This window comes from Sapajus apella, unplaced genomic scaffold, assembly GCF_009761245.1.
Source record: "Sapajus apella isolate SASKATOON/1434 unplaced genomic scaffold, GSC_monkey_1.0 scaffold2, whole genome shotgun sequence".
Classification (NCBI taxonomy): Eukaryota; Metazoa; Chordata; class Mammalia; order Primates; family Cebidae; genus Sapajus; species Sapajus apella.
Window position 1 is genome coordinate 67,055,913 of NW_022436942.1, and position 16,960 is coordinate 67,072,872.

The following is a 16,960-nucleotide window of genomic DNA, read 5'->3' on the forward strand; positions in this document are numbered from 1 at the left end:
CGCCTAACCCACACCTGTGCCCACACTTGGGGCTATGCCCATACCTGTGCCTAACCCACACCTGTGCCAACACTTGGGCCTATACCCACACCTGTGCCCATACTTGGGGCTATACTCACACCTGGGTCTAACCCACACCTGTGCCCACATTTGGGCTTATAAACACATCTGGGTCTGCACCTATACCTGGGCTACACAGACACCTGCACTCACACCTGTGCCTGTACCCACACCTACACCTACACTCACACTTGGGGCTGCACCTCCACCTGGGCCTGCACCACACCTCCACCTGTGCCCATCCTCACAACTAGGCCTGCAGACACCCACCTTCCAACACAGATAAACAGCAGGAGGCTGCAGAAGGAGAAGATGGCGAAGCACAGGGCCATGGTCTTCTTGCGCCCCAGGCGGTCAATAATCCACAGAGTCACAAGGACACCTGAAAGGGGAGCGGGGAGGGGTAGGCAGCTCCTGATGTGGTTCCCAATGCCTCCCACCCTGGTGGCACAGCCTGTATCATCCCCTCCCCTGGAGGAGGGACAAGACCTAGTGACTCACTTCTAATGACTAGAAGACAGCAAAAGTGATGGGGTGTCACTTCTGAGGTCAGGTGATAAAAGACCGTGACTTCCATCTTGGTGTTCTCTCTCCCTGGCTCTTCTCATGTATTTGCTTTGACAGAGAAGGCCACCTGGCAAGGAACTGAAGGTAGCCTCTGGCCAACAGCCAGAAAGGAACTGAGGCCCTCAGTGCAAAAACTTCAAGGAATGGAATCTTGCCAGCAATCACGTGAGTAAGCATGGGAGTGGATCCTGCCCCAGCTGAGCTTTCAGATGAGACTGCAGACCCTGGGCCAGTGCCTTGATTGCAGCCACATGAAATGTGCTGAAGTAGAACACCCAGAGAAGCCACAGCACGTGTGAGATCATAAGTGTGCATTGTTTTAAGCCACTACATTTTCTTTTTTCTTTTTTTTTTTTTTTGAGACAGAGTCTTGCTTTGTCACCCAGGCTGGAACGCAATGGTGTGGTCTTGGCTCACTGCAAATTCTGCCTCCTGGGTTCAAGAAATTCTCCTGCCTCAGCCTCCTGAGTAGCTGGGATTACAGGCACCTGCCACTGTGCCTGGCTAATTTTTGTATTTTCAGTAGAGACGGGGTTTCACCATCTTGGCTAGGCTGGTCTTTAAATCCTGACCTTGTGATCCACTTACCTCAGCCTCCCAAAATGCTGGGATTATAGGTGTGAGCCACTGAGCCCGGCCTTAAGCCACTACATTTGCAAGGTGGTTTGTTACGTGGCAATAGATAACTAATCCAGGCACCCACAGGAGCCTGAATGGTGGCATTCACTGAATCCAGGCAGCAGAATACCTGGGTTCTGATGCCTCGTTTTGCCTCTAACTTGCCATGTGGCCTTGGGCTAGTCCCTTACCTCCTCTGAGCCTCAATTTCTTCATCTATAAAATGGGCCTAAAAATAACACTCTACCTCAGTAGAGGCAGTATAGCATAATACTTATTGGTAATAATAATAATTTAATTTGAGCTAAGCATTTTTACAACTATATCTAAATGTTTTTGAGATGGAGTCTCGCACTGTCACCCAGGCTGGGGTGCAGTGATGCAACACTGGTTTATTGCAATCTCTGCCTCCTGGGTTCAAGCGATTCTCCTGCCTCAGCCTCTTGAGTACCTGGGACTACAGGTGCATGCCACCACGCCCAGCTAATTTTTGTATTTTTAGTAGAGACAGGATTTCGCCATCTTGGCCAGGCTGGTCTCAAACTCCTGACCTCAGGTGATCTGCCTGCCTTGGCCTCCCAAAGCACTGGGATTACAGGCGTGAGCCACCATGCCCAGCCCCATTTTTACATCCATAATCTTGTTTAATCATCAAAATGATCCTCTAAAATAAATGCTATTAATTTATTGAATACATTTTTCCACAGTTATTCAGTTAATGAGCACCTACTGTGTGTCAGGAACTGTTCTAGGAGGTTGGGACACATCAATGAACAATAAAACAATACACATAGTAAATGAAGAAGAATCTGAGTTTCGGAGAAGTAAAATCACAGAAATAGTGAGTGCTTCCTGCTACAGAAATGTCACGTAACGTGACTTCCTTTTCTTTTTTTTTTTTCCAGGGAGCAATTTATTAGGCAGAGAGAGAAAGAGAGAAGCAGAGAGAGCTCCCACACCACTGTGGGAGGGGATCCCAGAGAGGAAAATCCCGTGACTTTCTTAAAGTCACAGAAATGGAGATTGGAAATGTTGAGTTTAACTTCTGAGCCTTCGTTCTTACCTACTGAGCTATGTGGGGAAAGGGTTTTAGAGGAAAGAGAGGCAGTGCAGTATCAGACTGAAGACTCTGGATTCTAGGGTGAGAGCACAGCTCTTAGCCCTGCCTGCTGTGGGGTACTCGGTATCGTAGCTGGGTTTTCCCAGAAGCAAACCCTGGGACAAGGATGTAAGTACAAGGCATCAACTTGGGAGGTAATCCAAGGAAGGACCAGCAGGAGAGTGGGGAGGTAAATCTGGGAAAGGAAAGCAACTGCCAAAAGGTGGGTATCGAGCAAGTCACCACCATGCGTGACTGGTGCTGAATTCCACTGGGGGACTCAAAAGCCAGCATAGAGCGTGTGCCTTGGAGTCTTCCTGCTGATGGGCAAGGACACTGGGGTATTTGTCCACCAAATCCCACAGTTATTGTCTAAAGGCTGCTCCCAGGTGCTAACTCCTTGGCATGTCCCTCTACTTTGCTTGCTTTTGGATACAGAGACTTCTCATTCCTTCTGAGATAGTCTTCAGGCCCAGAATCCTGGCAGTTGTATGTTGCGGGAACAGTTTCTGCTACACTGGGCAAATTATGTCACCACTCTGAGCCTCAGTTTCTTCAGTTGTAAAATGGGAATAACTATACAACTTCACAAGATTAAATTAGATCGTATCTGTAAGACATTTCACACAGTCCTTGGCATACAATAGGCACTCAATAAGTACTAAATATTATTGTAGTTGTAATAATTATTCCTCTTAAAGTAAAAAAGATAGATCACCTTTGCATCATGTGCAAGTTTGGATTTTTGACACTCTACTGTTCCTTTCCAGTGTGCCTGGTGTTGGAGGATGATTCTCCATGGGTCTCTCATATTTCTACACAACTTATGAGCAGAGGAACCAGCTGCCCTTTGGATCCAGGCTACTATGTCAGAGTAGTTTGTGTAGCAAACAGCCTTGGAAGATAGAGATACTGTTTCCTCCTGGAGCAAAGGGTAGGTTTGCTTATTGTCCAGTGTAATACAGATGGTGTCTCCCTTGGGGAGGTTTCTAGCAGACCATCATAAAAATCATATTTGGGCTCCCTAAGCTTGGGGTTCCCCAGCTGCATTGCAAATCCATTGCATGTGTAGCCTCCACCTGGGTCCTTCCTCATCATCCCTGTGGGACTTGGGTGCAAGTCACCAAGGTACTACTCAAGCTGCTTGCTATAATACTCTTGTCTCTGACCCAGGAGTCTCATGTCTTCTGCCAGCATGCATGAAATTGGGCAGCTTAATTTCATAGCCTTTAAGTAGGGTAAAATCTCAGCCTCTTCACAGTTCTTGACAACTTATAGTTAAGGACTGAAAAACAAAACTAGAAATGGGATTTGCTTTCAGGTGGGGCTGACAGTCACCGACTGAACAATTACCATATTCTCAGGCTTGCCTGCCCCAGCTTCACCTTGCATAGGTCCCTTACCTGGGAACTCAGAGAGGGTGGTCCACAGCAAGTCCATGTAATCCTCCTCGCTCAGGTACTCACAGGCCAGGCTGCATTTTGCCTCTACTGCCTTCTTCCGACTGGAGACTGGGGTTGGGAGAGAGAAGGAGAGGGAGAGTCATATACAGTGTCTCAAATCACACCTTCCTGCTCCCCATACCTCCTTCTCTGGGATGATTCCGTTTGGATGCCATAGGAAGAGTCCAGACTCAGAGACAGACAGACTCAGGTTTGGATACCAAGCAGTAGTGCTCCAGCTTCATCTCTCTAAGTGTGAATTTCCTCATAAAACTGGAGCAAATAAAAGCACCGTGCAAGTGGATTGAGAGAATGAAAGTGGGCTGTGGGTACGAATGTGCTTAGCCCAGAATTAGCATGTAGTAGGCACTTTAGTGGCAGACAGACTCTAGGGTGGCCCCCCATCCCCACTTCCTGGTAGTCACATTCTTGTGTAATCCCCTCCCCTTGAGTGTGTAGGCGGGGCCTGTGACTTGCTTCTAGCCAACAGAGTACAGCAAAGGGGACAGGATGTCTGTGATTGCATTACATAGGACTGAAATGCCCATCAGGCAGGACTGTCTCTTATGCTCTCCCTTGATGACTGTGAAGGAGCAAGTGGCCATGTGGGTGGCCTATGTGGTGGCAATTAGATGAGAGCAGCCTCTAGTTGCTGAGGGCAGCCTCAGCTGACAGCCAGCAAGAATCTGAACCTCTTAGTCCTACAACCACAAGGAATGTTGTAGGTCTCAAACTCCTGACCTCAGGTGATCTGAATGAATGCTACCAACAACCCACATCGGTGGGGTGGTGGGTCCTTCCACAGTTGAGCTTCCAGATGAGAACCCAGTCTTTCAGTCCTGGCTGATGCCTTGATTGTAGCCTGGCAAAGGACCCTGCTAAGTTGTGTCTGGACTCTTGACCTACAGAAGCTATGAGATGGTAAGTGTGTGCTGTCTCAGGCCACTAAGAAACAAAACACATTTATCATCTCATAGTTTCTGCAGGTCAGGAGTTTGTGGTAATGCTGTTATGCCGCAACAGATAACTAATACATGCTTATCACCTGTTCCTGTCCCTCACCATCTCCTCCTTTTTTTTTTTTTTTTTTTTTTTTTTTTTTTTTTTTGAGACGGAGTTTCACTCATGTTACCCAGGTTGGAGTGCAATGGCGCAATCTCGGCTCACCGCAACCTCCACCTCCTGGGTTCAGGCAATTCTCCTGCCTCAGCCTCCTGAGTAGCTGGGATTACAGACACACACCACCATGCCCAGCTAATTTTTTGTATTTTTAGTAGAGACGGGGTTTCACCATGTTGACCAGGATGGTCTCGATCTCTTGACCTCGTGATCCACCCGCCTCGGCCTCCCAAAGTGCTGGGATTACAGGCTTGAGCCACCGCGCCCGGCCTAACTTTTTTATTGAAAGTGAATTGGAGTGGAACCCAGTGAGTGGCCAAAGAGGTCATAGAAACAAGATTTCATACCTGGACCAGGCAGAGTTAATAAAGAAGGATGAATGCTACATTGCTCCCTTCCTGACCTTGCTTTACTCTCAAACTATGGGACTACAGGTATTGATCGACTTACGACCTATGCAACTTACGACCATTTGACTTTACGACCACAATCACTAGCCACGACTGCTCCGCGTCTGGCAGTGTAAACGTTGCCCAGCTGGGCGTACAACAGTGCAGACCAGCTTCCGGCAGCACTACCATCTCCGCGTGCATATAGACTACTCAACTTACGACCAAATCGTGTTACGACCGGTCTGTCGGAACCAATTGTGGTCCTAAGTCGAGCACTAGCTGTAGTCTCTCAAAGACAGAGGTGCAGTAGTCTGAAATGTGTCTCTCCAAAATTAATGTTGAAACCTAACCTCCATTGTGTTGGTATTAAGAGGTGGGGCTTTGGGGAAGTGATTAAGTCATGAAGGCTCTTCCATCATGAATGCGATTAGTGTCTTCATTAAAGAGGTCAAAGGGAGCTCCCCAGCCCTTCTGCCACCTGAGGACACAGTGTTTGCCCCTTTTATCACGTAAGGATACCACAAGAAGATGCTGTCTATAAAGCAGAGAGCTCTCACCAGATACTGAATCCACTGGTACCTTGATCTTGGACTTCCCAGCCCCCAGGACTGACAGAAATAAATTTCTGTTGTTTCCAAGTTACCCAGTCTAAGGTATTTTGTTACAGCAGTCCAAATGGACTCATACAACCTATCTGAAGCAGCCACTTAACAGGTAAGGCTCAGAGAGGGTGAGTGTCCCCCAAAGTTGCTCCACCTACACCTTCACTATCTCAGTTGTGGCATCTCCATCCTTCCAGTTGCTCAGGCAGAAAGCTCCGGACGCTTCCTTGACTCTTCTCTTTTATTGCAAATCCTGTCTGTTCAACCTTCACAATATATTAGACTAGAATTGGCCAGATTTCATCACTGCTGAGACAGAGCAGGAACCCCATCTCAGGAGTCTTCTGCCCACCCCTGGAAACATGGAAATAAAGGAAAATCTTGAATCCCTTCAAGGGAAATTCCAGGCACCTAGCTAGCCTTGAGAATTAACTGAAGAACTTAATAAACAGGAAGGTAATAATACCTTAACATAATAGCCACCCAAGGAGGTTAGAGCCACAGGATGTTTGGTTCCTTACAGAAACCAAAGACGGCATCTTAACACACGTCCCTGAGTTGGTTTCAGAAACCCAGAACCCCACCAGATGGAAAATGCTGACCACCATTGAGTAGACCTCAGATAAGGGAGAACTCAGGACCCAACTCTGACCACTGCCTTTGATTATAAATCTTTTCCTGAGGGGCCTAGAGAGAGTCACGCCCACATTCCTTCCTGCTGACCTCAAGTTCTTGAAAAAGCCTTATGTTCTTAACCAAATAATCTCTAAAGCCACCTGTAAGGCCCCCTGCTCTTCAAGATATCCCAATTTTGGGGACCAAACCAACATACAGCTTCCATGGATGGACCTGTGTCTTTGCCTGTAACTTCTGCTTTCCTGAAATGTACCCCGCCTGTAAAAACCCTTGCTTGAAAGTCACCCAGGAGGTCAGATCTTCAGCATGAACTACCTGATTCTCCTTGCTTAGCACTCTGCAAATAAACACTCTCCTTTCTCCCACTGCAAACTTCAGTGTAGATGTTTGACTTTACTGTGCTGGGTGAGCAGTAATACTGCTGCCGCTTTTCCCACTGACCTCCTCACCAGCCATGGTCCCATGGCCTCTTTCTAACACTTCAGTCAAAGGGATCCTTTTTAAGCCTAAGTCAATTCTTCTGCTTAAAACTCTGCAATGACTTCCCATGACACACACAGTAAAAGCCAAAGTCCTTCAAAAAGCTTCAAGACCCTCTGTTATCTGGCACTCAACAAATCCTTGATCCCACCTTCTACTTCTTCCTCTGTTGCCCCACTAACTCTACTCCAGCACGCTGGTCTTCTTGCTGCTCCTCAGGCAAGTAAGGCATGTGCCTGCCTCAGGACCCTTGCACTGGCTGCTCTCTCTTCCTAGATTGCCCTTGATTCCTCCCCATGATCAATTTCCTCACTTCCTTCAAGTCTTTCTTTGAATTTCACATTCTCATTGAGGCCAAGCTGACCACCCTATTGAAAACTTCACTCGAACTACTGCTCCTTTCTCTGCCCTACTTTCCTCATTTTTTTTATTTGAGAAACAGTTTCACTTTGTCACTCAGGCTGGAGTGCAGTGGCACAATCACTGCTCACTGAATTCTTGAACTCCTGGCCTCAAGCAACCCTCCTGCCTCAGCCTCCTAAATAGCTGGGACCACAGGCACACACCATCAGGCCCAGCTAATTATTGTATTTTTTGTAGAGATGGGGATTTGACACATTGCCCAGGCTGGTCTTGAACTCCTGGCCTCAAGCAATCCTCCCTCCTTTGCCTCCCAATTGCTGGTGTTACAGGTGTGAGCCACCACACCTGGGCTTGTTGCCATCTTTATGTTCATGAGTGCCCAACTTTTTTTTTTTTTTGAGACAGAGTTTCACTCTTGTTGCCCAGGTTGGAGTGCAATGGCGTGATCTCAGCTCACCGCAACCTCTGCCTTCCGGGTTCAAGTGATTCTCCTCTCTCACCCTCCCGAGTAGCTAGGATTATAGGCATGTGCCACCATGCCTGGTTAATTTTTTATTTTTATTTTTTTGCATGTTTAGTAGAGACAGGGATTCTCCATGTTGGTTCAGGCTGATCTCGAACTCCAGACCTCAGGTGATCCGCCCACCTCAGCCTCCCAAAGTTCTGGGATTACAGGCATGAGCCACTGTGCCTGGCCATGAGTACCCCATGTTTAGCCCCCACTTACAAGTAAGAACATGTTGTATTTGGTTTTCTGTTCTTGTGTTAATTTGCTTAGGGTAATGGCCTCCAGCTGCATCCATGCTGCTGCAAAGGACATACTTTTGTTCTTTTTTATGGCTGCGCAGTAGTTCATGATGTACAGGTACCATATTTTCTTTATCCAATCCACGAAAATATGGAATGCTTCATGAATTTGCACACAATGCTTGTGCAGGGACCATGCTAATTTTCTCTGTCTTGTTCTAATTTCAGTACGTGTGCTGCTGAAGTGAGCATGTGTGAAATGGGCAAAAATGTCTTGTAGTTGTACCTTTATAGGTTATTGTCACCTTTCATTGTCTTTGAGCTATGTTGTAGAAAAATGAAAATAACATAAATGATTCTTGTATTAATACATAGAAATGCAAATAATGTCTGGTGGTGATGCAATAGACTTCCCTATACATATATTGACCAGTTTTGCCTCTAGTTGTAAATTCATTTCAGCATTTCTAATTGCTTGTATATGTATTTGCTTTTACTTCTCCTTTGAACCAGTGGTACCCTCTTATTGCTGTTAATAGACAATTCTCCATAGGTCTCTCACATTTCTACATTTTTTGAGTAGAGGCACTGACTACCTTTGTTCTGGACTTTTTTTTTTTTTTTGAGACGAAGTCTTGCTCTGTCACCCAGGCTGCAATGGCACGATCTTGGCTCACTGCAACCTCCACCTCCCAGGTTCAAGCGATTCTCCTGTCTCAGCCTTCAAAGTAGCTGGGATTACAAGCATGTGCCACCATGCCCGGCTAATTTTTGTATTTTTTAGTAGAGATGGAGTTTCACCATGTTGGCCAGGCTGGTCTCCAACTCCTGACCTCAGGTGATTTGCCTGCCTCAGCCTCCCAAAGTGCTGGGATTACAGGCATGAGCCATTGCGCCTGGACCTGGACTATATTTTCAAGGCTATTTGTTTAGCAAACAGCCTTGGAAGAAAGAGAATGTCTCCCCTTGGTACAAAGAGTAATTTAATTATGGCTTTTGAAGATATAATATCTCTCTCCAGAGCAAAGGACAGGAATGCTTACTGTCTAGTATAAAAGACCGGGGTTCCTTAAGCTCAGGGTTCTTCTCTTGTTACATAATTCAATACTTTTGTAGGTATTGCCCTCCTCTCTTCATGTTACCCTGGGGGATTCGAGGCTTAAGGAACTGGTGTAGGAAAATGCTGATACTCTGGCTACTGCAATTGCTCTGAGTAATATAGTCCTTTGTCTCTGTCCCAGGAGTGTTGTGTCTTCAGCTAGCACCTGTGGGAACTGTGAAAGGCTAACTTGTCAGCTTACAATAAGGTCAAACACAGACTTTTAGTAATTCTTAATTGATTCATTTATTAATGAATGAGTTAACTAAAATCTTAGTCATGTATTCATTTTATATTTGTATGAGAGGCATGATTTTACCTTTTGTTTAAAATTTTTCCTTTAACTCATCTATTACCTTGTAATATACTATATAATTTCTCATTATGCTATTGTTGCCCCTTCCCCCCAGATATAAGCCCACAGGGGAGAAATATTTGTATTTTGTTATTAGAATTCCCTGATGTATTCTAAAGACTCTCTCTTTTCTTTTTTTGAGAGGGGCTCTCACTCTGTTGCCTAGGCTGGCATGCAGTGGCACAATCTTGACTCACTGCAACGCTCCACCCTCCAGGCTCAAGTGATCTTTCCGCTTCAGCCTCCTGAGTAGTTGGAACCAGAGGTGCACATCACCACATCAGGCTACTTTTACGTATGTTTTATAGAGACAGGGTCTCACCATGTTGCCCAGGTTGGTCTTGAGCCCCTGAGCTCAAGTGATCCACCCACCTCAGCCTCCCAAAGTTCTGGGATTAAAAGTGTGAGCCACCATGTTCAGCTGAAAAAAACTTTCTCTCTTTTTTTTTTTTTTTTTTTTGATATAGACTGTCACACCGTCCCCCAGGTTGGAGAGCAGTGGTGTGATCTTGGCTCACTGCAACCTCCACCTCCTGGGTTCAAGCAATTCTCTTGCCTCAGCCTCCTGAGTAGCTGGGATTACAGGTACATGCCACCATGCCTGGCTAATTTTTGTATTTTAGTAGAGATGGGGTTTCACTATTTTGGCCAGGCTGGTCTCGACCACCTGACCTCAAGTGGTCTGCCTGCCTTGGCCTCCCAAAGTGCTGGGATTATAGGCGTGAGCCACCGCACACAGCCAAAACCCCCGCTTTTGATCAAACTTTTGTCAGACTCTCTGAGTCTTTTTTAAAATTCAGCCTCACCCTTGGGCTCTATCCAGTTTTGACGAGATACTGCTGAATGAGTGTAGTGAAAATGCATGCCTTTGATATTTTTGATCCAGCTCTTCATGCCCCACGTTTGATATCACCCTGGCCTGTGATGGGGTTCAGGACACACCAATCCCCAAATACTGCACCTTGGCATATTGAATATTTTACGCCAAGAGAATTGGAGAAACAGCATGTGGAGAAGGTGCCTCTGACTTTCCTTTGCCCCTCATTCCTGAAGCAGGTCATAAAACCCAGGAAGGATTCTCTGACTTTGTTTTATTTTTATCTTTTTGAGACAGAGTCTCACTCTGTCACCTAGGCTGGAGTGCAGTGGTGCGCTCTCGTCTCACTGCAACCTCTGCTTCCTGGGCTCAAGCGGTCCTCCCACCTCAGCCTCCTAAGTGGCTAAGACCACAGATGTATGCCACCAAACCCTGCTAAGTTTCTGTAGTTTTGATAGGGATAGGTTCACCATGTTCCCCAGGCTGGTCTCGAACTCCTGAGCTCAAGCCATCTGCCCCCCTCAGCCTCCCAAAGTTCTGGGATTACAGGCATGAGCCACTGTGACCGGCAATTTTATGACTATTTTGAAGCAGGTCATAAACCCCTCAGGTGAGAGGTGCCCTGCCTATACCCTGACAAGAATATACTTATCTCCAAAGGCACAGGGACAGAGAAGAATCTGAACAAGCCTTGCTGACTTCCCCCCACTAGTTCACACGCTCTTTGTCCTATCATATTTCTCTATGGCTCTCCATTGTTCTTCAAATCCAGCACAAAAATACTCAGGCTTAACCATTTCTTCAGCTCTTCATTTCCTTATGAAGGCTCCTGTGTCTTATTTACACCAAACTTAGATTAAATAAGTTCATATGCTTTTGTCTTCTTAATCTGTCTTTTATCATAGGGGCCTGAGTCATAAAACCAGCAAGAGTAGAAGGAAAGATATGCTTCCTCCCCTATACTTGCCTTCAGCAACAATCTTTTTATTTATTTATTTATTATTTATATTTTTAGAGACAGAGCCTTGCTTTGTTGCCCAGGCTGGAATGCAGTGGTGTGATCAGAGCTCACTGCAGCATTGACTTCCCTGGACCCAGGTGATCCTTCTGCCTCAGCCTCCTGGGCAGCTGGGACCACAAGCATGCTAATTTTTTCCACATTTTGTAGAGATGGGGTCTCACTATGTTGCCCAGGCAGGTCTCGAACCCCTGAGTATAAGCAATCCACCCACCTTTGCCTCCCAAAGTGCTGGGATTACAGGTGTGAGCCTGGCCCAGCAATAATTTTATCAAGTCGGTTTAACCAGAAATCATCTTATCCTTGGCATTTCCTCTTAGTAATTTTCTATACACTGACTCCTCCACCCTGCTCCCTGGCTATAAATCCCCACTTTGAATACTTATGCATACAGAAAGGAACCCAGTTCTATACTGAGGTCTCTCTTTTCCTATTGCAATTGCTACTAAATGAAATTTTCCTTCACTGCTTTCATTTCTGTCCAGCTCTGGCTTTCCTGGACACTGACACATAGACCAGTACCTGGCATGTAGAAAATACATATTAAATAAATGACTTGCCCGAAGTCACACAGGTACTTGGTGCTGGAACCCAGGTCTCCTAATTTCCAGCTGTGGGCTTGTTCTGTAGCTTAACTCTCCCACCCAGGAATAAGATAGAACTTTTCAACAGCAGTTGTCAAACTCCAGCCAAATCTGGTCCCTTGCCTGTTTGTGCCTGACCTATGTGCTAAAAATGCTTTTTTTCAGATGATTTTTAGAAATTAAAAGAAGAAATCGTGAGGCATAAAAATGATGCAAAATTCAAATTTGTGTTAATAACAAGGTTGTATTGAAATGCAAGCAATGCTCATTCATTTATATTGTTAAAAGAAAAACCTTGGACAAATTAAATGTAGCAGAGTTTAATTGAACAAGAGTAAATTGTGAATCAGGCAGCCCATAAGCCAGAATAAGTTCAGACAGACTGGTGCTGCAAGTGATCAAGGATTTACGGACAGAAACAGGAAAGTGACAGAACATGGAAGTGAGGTATAGAAACAGCCGGACAGGTTACAGCTCAGTACTTGTCTTATTTGAGCAGGATTTGAACAGTTGACTGCCTTTTTTTTTTTTTTTTTTGAGACAGAGTCTTACTCTGTTGCCAGGCTGGCAACAAAGCTACATGCCAGGTAGTGGCGCCATCTCGGCTCACTGCAGCCTCTGCCTCCCCCAGTTCAAGTGATCCTGCTGGCTTAGCCTCCTGAGTGGCTGGGACTACAGGCACGAGCCACCACACCTGGCTAATTTTTGTATTTTTAGTAGAGATGGGGTTTCACCATGTTGGTCAGGCTGGTCTTGAACTCCTGACCTCAGGTGATCCTCCCCTATTGGCTCCCAAAGTGCTGGAATTACAGGTGTGAGCCACCATGCCCGGCCAGTTGACTGCTTTTGAGTGGCTGAAATCAGTGACTGGCACAAGAGTAGGTTACAGTCTGTTCACACATCCAGTTAGGTTTCAGTTCACTATGTATGGATAAATCTTTAGGCTGTACTTAAAATATGTAAGGAGACAACTTTAGGCTGGACCTAATTTAACAACATACCATCCACCATTGTCCTGCTACAAACAACTGGCTTACAAAGCCTAAAATATGTACTACCTGATCTTTTATAGAAAAAGGTTGCTAACCCCTGTTTTACCACATTCCCCAGTATCCTTAGCTTAATTAAGCCTTAGGATGCTTAGCTTAAGCATTCTACTCTTAGGAGATGCAATCTATGCTCAGTCAATACCAAACCCTGTGTCTGACTCTACAATAGAGGTACATCAGCAGAGCATTGAACACAGACTCCCCCACATCCCCGCAGTGAGATGGGACTCCACTACCTCACTCAATCCTTATACCAATAAACAGAACAATTAACTATGATTATAGAGCCTTAATATGAAAAAGATAATTGGGTGAACCCCTAACACAAGCAGGAACTTGATTCTTTTATCCTCCAACTCTGAGTTCAATGCTGAGAATTTACTGTTATCTTAAAAGTCAAAATGGCTTAAAAGCACAGGCATAAAAAAGCATAGAGACTTTCCTTTGCATTAGCTTTTCTCTTGTCCAGCTGCACAAGAGAATCATCTGGGGAGCTTTTAAAATTTGCTAATGCTTGGGTTCCACCTGCACTCACAAGTCCTGATTAAATGGGTCTGGGTATTGTTTAAAAGCTTCCCAGGTGGTGTTGTTACGTGGCCATGGTGGAGAGCCAACTTGGTCCTCAAACTTAACGTGCACATGAGAATTATTGCACAGGATCATATCCATAAAGCTCTGAGTACTATGCTTCGTGAGGGCTCTTTAGGGGATTCGCGATGATCATTTTTTTTATTTATTTATTATTTTGAGATGGAGACTTGCTCTGTCACTCAGGCTGGTGTGCAGTGGCATGATCTCGGCTCACTGCAACCTCCCCCTCCTGGGTTCAAGTGATCCTCCTGCCTTAGCCTCGAGTAGCTGGGACTATAGGTGTCTGCCACCACACCCAGCTAATTTTTGTATTTTTAGTAGAGACAGGGTTTCACCACGTTGAACTGGATGGTCTCAATCTCTTGACCTCGTGATCTGCCCGCCTCTGTCTCCCAAAGTGCTGGGATTACAGGTGTGAGTCACTGCACCCAGCCTATTTTTATTTTTTTACACAGAGTCTCACTCTGTCACCCAGGCTGGATTGCTGAGGTGCAATCATGGCTCATTGCAGCTTGGAACTCCTGGGCTCAGGCTATCCTTCTGCCTCAGCCTCCCAACTAGTAGCTAGGACTACAGGCACATGCTGCCATGCCCAGATAATTTTTTAAATTTTTTGTAGAGACAGGGTCTTGCCATGTTGTCCAGGCTGTTCTTGAACTTCTGGTCTCAAGTGATCCTCCTGCCTCTGTCTCCCAAAGTGCTGGGAGTCTCGCTCCATAATTTTAACCTATATTGAATTTTCACCTTAAAATGCTCTTAGACCTGGGAGGTCAAGGCTGCAGTGAGCTATGATCACACCACTGTTCTCTAGCCTGGGTAACAGAGCAAGAACCTGTCTTGAAAAAAAAAAAAAAAAAAAAAAAAAAAAAAAATGCTATTAGAAAAAATTAACTGAGAGGCCTGTAGTCAGATGGCTCCAGTGTTGTGGGGTCCTAGGTGAGCAAACTGAAATCAGCTCAGAGTAACTTAACTGCAAACCAAAAATGAAATCCTAAGCTCCCAGTCTACTGAACAGATCCCTTTTTGGCCAAGGGGACCCCAGAGAAACCTGAAAAACTGAACTCTGGCCATGATGGGAAGGGGCTCAGACACACCTCCGTCTTCTACCCCCTCCCTTTCGGAGTTTAGGCAACTGCCAGCAGTAACATTAAAACAAAGATCATAAGACTGACAAAACAGACTCTTCCAGGCAACAAGATACCAAACTCCAACTTGACTCTAGTAGAGCATCACTCGACAGATAGCAGACCCTGAAGGAAATCAAAATATTTTACCCCCAAATATATTTCTATTTTTTTTTTGCAATAGAACCTCACTCTGTCACCCAGGCTGGAGTGTAGTGGCACAATCTCTACTCACTGCAACCTCCACCTCCCAAGTTCAAGCGATTCTCCTGCCTCAGCCTCCCGAGCAGCCGGGATTGTAGGTGCGCACCACCACGCCCAGCTAATTATTGTATTTTTAGTGTAGATGGGGTTTTGTCATGTTGACCAGGCTTGTCTCAAACTCCTGGCTTCATGTGGTCTACCTGCCTCAGCCTCCTAAAGTGCTGGAATTAAACAGGCGTGAGCCACCTGGCCTGCAACCTTTCAGCCTCTTTTCTATGAATAAACAAATAAATAACTTTAACTAACATGCTGTTTCTTTTTGCGCCTGTAGTCCCAACTACTTTGGGGGCTGAGGTGGGAGGATCTCTTGAGCCCGGGAGGTGGAGGCTGCGGTGAGCCATGATTGTGCCACTGCACTCCAGCCTGGGTGACAGAATGAGACCCTCTCTCAAAAATAATAATAATAGGCCAGGCGCTGTGGCTCACTCACACCTGTAACCCCAGCACTTTGAAAACCAAGCCAGGCAGATCACCTGAGGTCAGGAGATTGAGATCAGCCTGGCCAATGTGGTGAAGCCCCATCTCTGCTAAAAAAAAAATACAAAAATTTGTATTACAATTTTGATTTGATTACAGGTGGTAGCACCACCTGTAATCCCACCTACTTGGGAGACTGAGGCAGGAAGATTGCTTGAACCCAGGAGGTGCAGGCTGCAGTGAGCTGAGATCCCACCACTGCACTCCAGCCTGGGTAACAGAGTGAGATTCCATCAAAAATAACAAATAAAATAATAATAACAAATAAAATAATAATTTTTAAAAGGAAGAGTCACAGCACCCCATGTGAAGGGATCTTGTTTATCTGAGTTGGCATGCCAAGAAAATCTGCTCTATTTTAATCCTATAAGGAAAGTCACTTTGAAACAACCCATCTGCTTTGTGTTCCCTGTTTCTGTTCTCTTCAGCGCTTTTCTACTGATTCATGAATTGCTCTCTGCTCAGATACACTTTTCAAATTTGCGTCTGTTTTTCTTGAATGTGCCTTGGTTTATCTTTGAACAGTGCGAACTTCAGAGCCCAAACCCTGACATAAGATGTGGCCCCGTTAAGGTTAGCTCCATCACGACAAGACTGTCCAGGTTTCTACAGAGTGCCTTGGAAACCACAGAAGTAGTAAGGCCCAGTCCCTTAAGGGCAGAGCCTGGGGTGGGAGCGTGTGCATGGCTGCGTATGTACCGAGGGTATGGGAGTAGTTAGCTGGCAGAGACAACCAAGATACTCACTGCTGCAGACATCTCCTGCCTGGAAGAGTTCTGTGGTGAGTAGAACTAACCCATAGTAAGAGAATGCGTTGGAAAACCTGCCAGGAGAAAGCAAGAAAGGTAAAGAAATGATCAGAGGAACACAAGTCCCCTTTCCCTACCCCACTGGGAAGGGCCAGTGTCCACAGCGGCAGGGACCAGTCTTTGGGCTGCACTGGGGCTTTGGGGGCTTTACTGGGGACCTTGGGCAAGAAGATGGAAGGTAAAAAAGCATCATGATATGATCAAAGGGAAGTGCTCCTGTGTCCTTCGAAAGACCAAGAACTGTCAGAGGTGTTTGAACCAGAGCAACTCCATCTTGAATAGGGACTGGATAAATGAAGGCTGAGACCTGCTGCGCTGCATTCCCAGAGGGGTAGGCATTCTGTTACAGGATAAGATAGGAGGTCGGCCAAGATACAGATCATAAAGACCTTGCTGATAAAGCAGGTTGCAGTAAAGAAGCCAGCTATAGGCCGGGCACAGTGGCTCCTGACTATAATCCCAGCACTTTGGAAGGTCAAAGTGGGTAGATCACCTGAGGTCAGGAGTTCGAGACCAGCCTGGCCAACACGGTGAAACCTTGTCTCTACTAAAAATACAAAAATTAGCCGGGTATGGTGGTGGATGCCTATAATTCCATCTACCCAGGAGGCTGAGGCAGGAGACTTGCTTGAACCTGGAGGTAGAGGT

At 45.9% G+C, this 16,960-nt stretch overlaps 1 protein-coding gene and 1 non-coding gene across 3 annotated transcripts in view; both read right to left on the minus strand.

Moving 5' to 3' along the window:
* The window catches only part of SVOP (SV2 related protein), a 103,963-nt gene that overhangs the window by 8,633 nt on the left and 78,370 nt on the right, over positions 1 to 16,960 (minus strand). For both annotated transcript variants that reach the window (XM_032300715.1, XM_032300706.1), the window contains 3 exons: positions 16,250 to 16,326; positions 3,748 to 3,855; positions 331 to 442 (listed from right to left, as the gene is read on the minus strand). In XM_032300715.1, the coding sequence (XP_032156606.1) occupies positions 331 to 442; positions 3,748 to 3,855; positions 16,250 to 16,326 (297 nt within the window). The remainder of the gene's footprint in view (positions 1 to 330; positions 443 to 3,747; positions 3,856 to 16,249; positions 16,327 to 16,960) is intronic.
* On the minus strand, positions 8,271 to 8,377 carry LOC116527824. Its single transcript, XR_004258755.1, has one exon. It is a non-coding gene; the product is annotated as a U6 spliceosomal RNA (small nuclear RNA).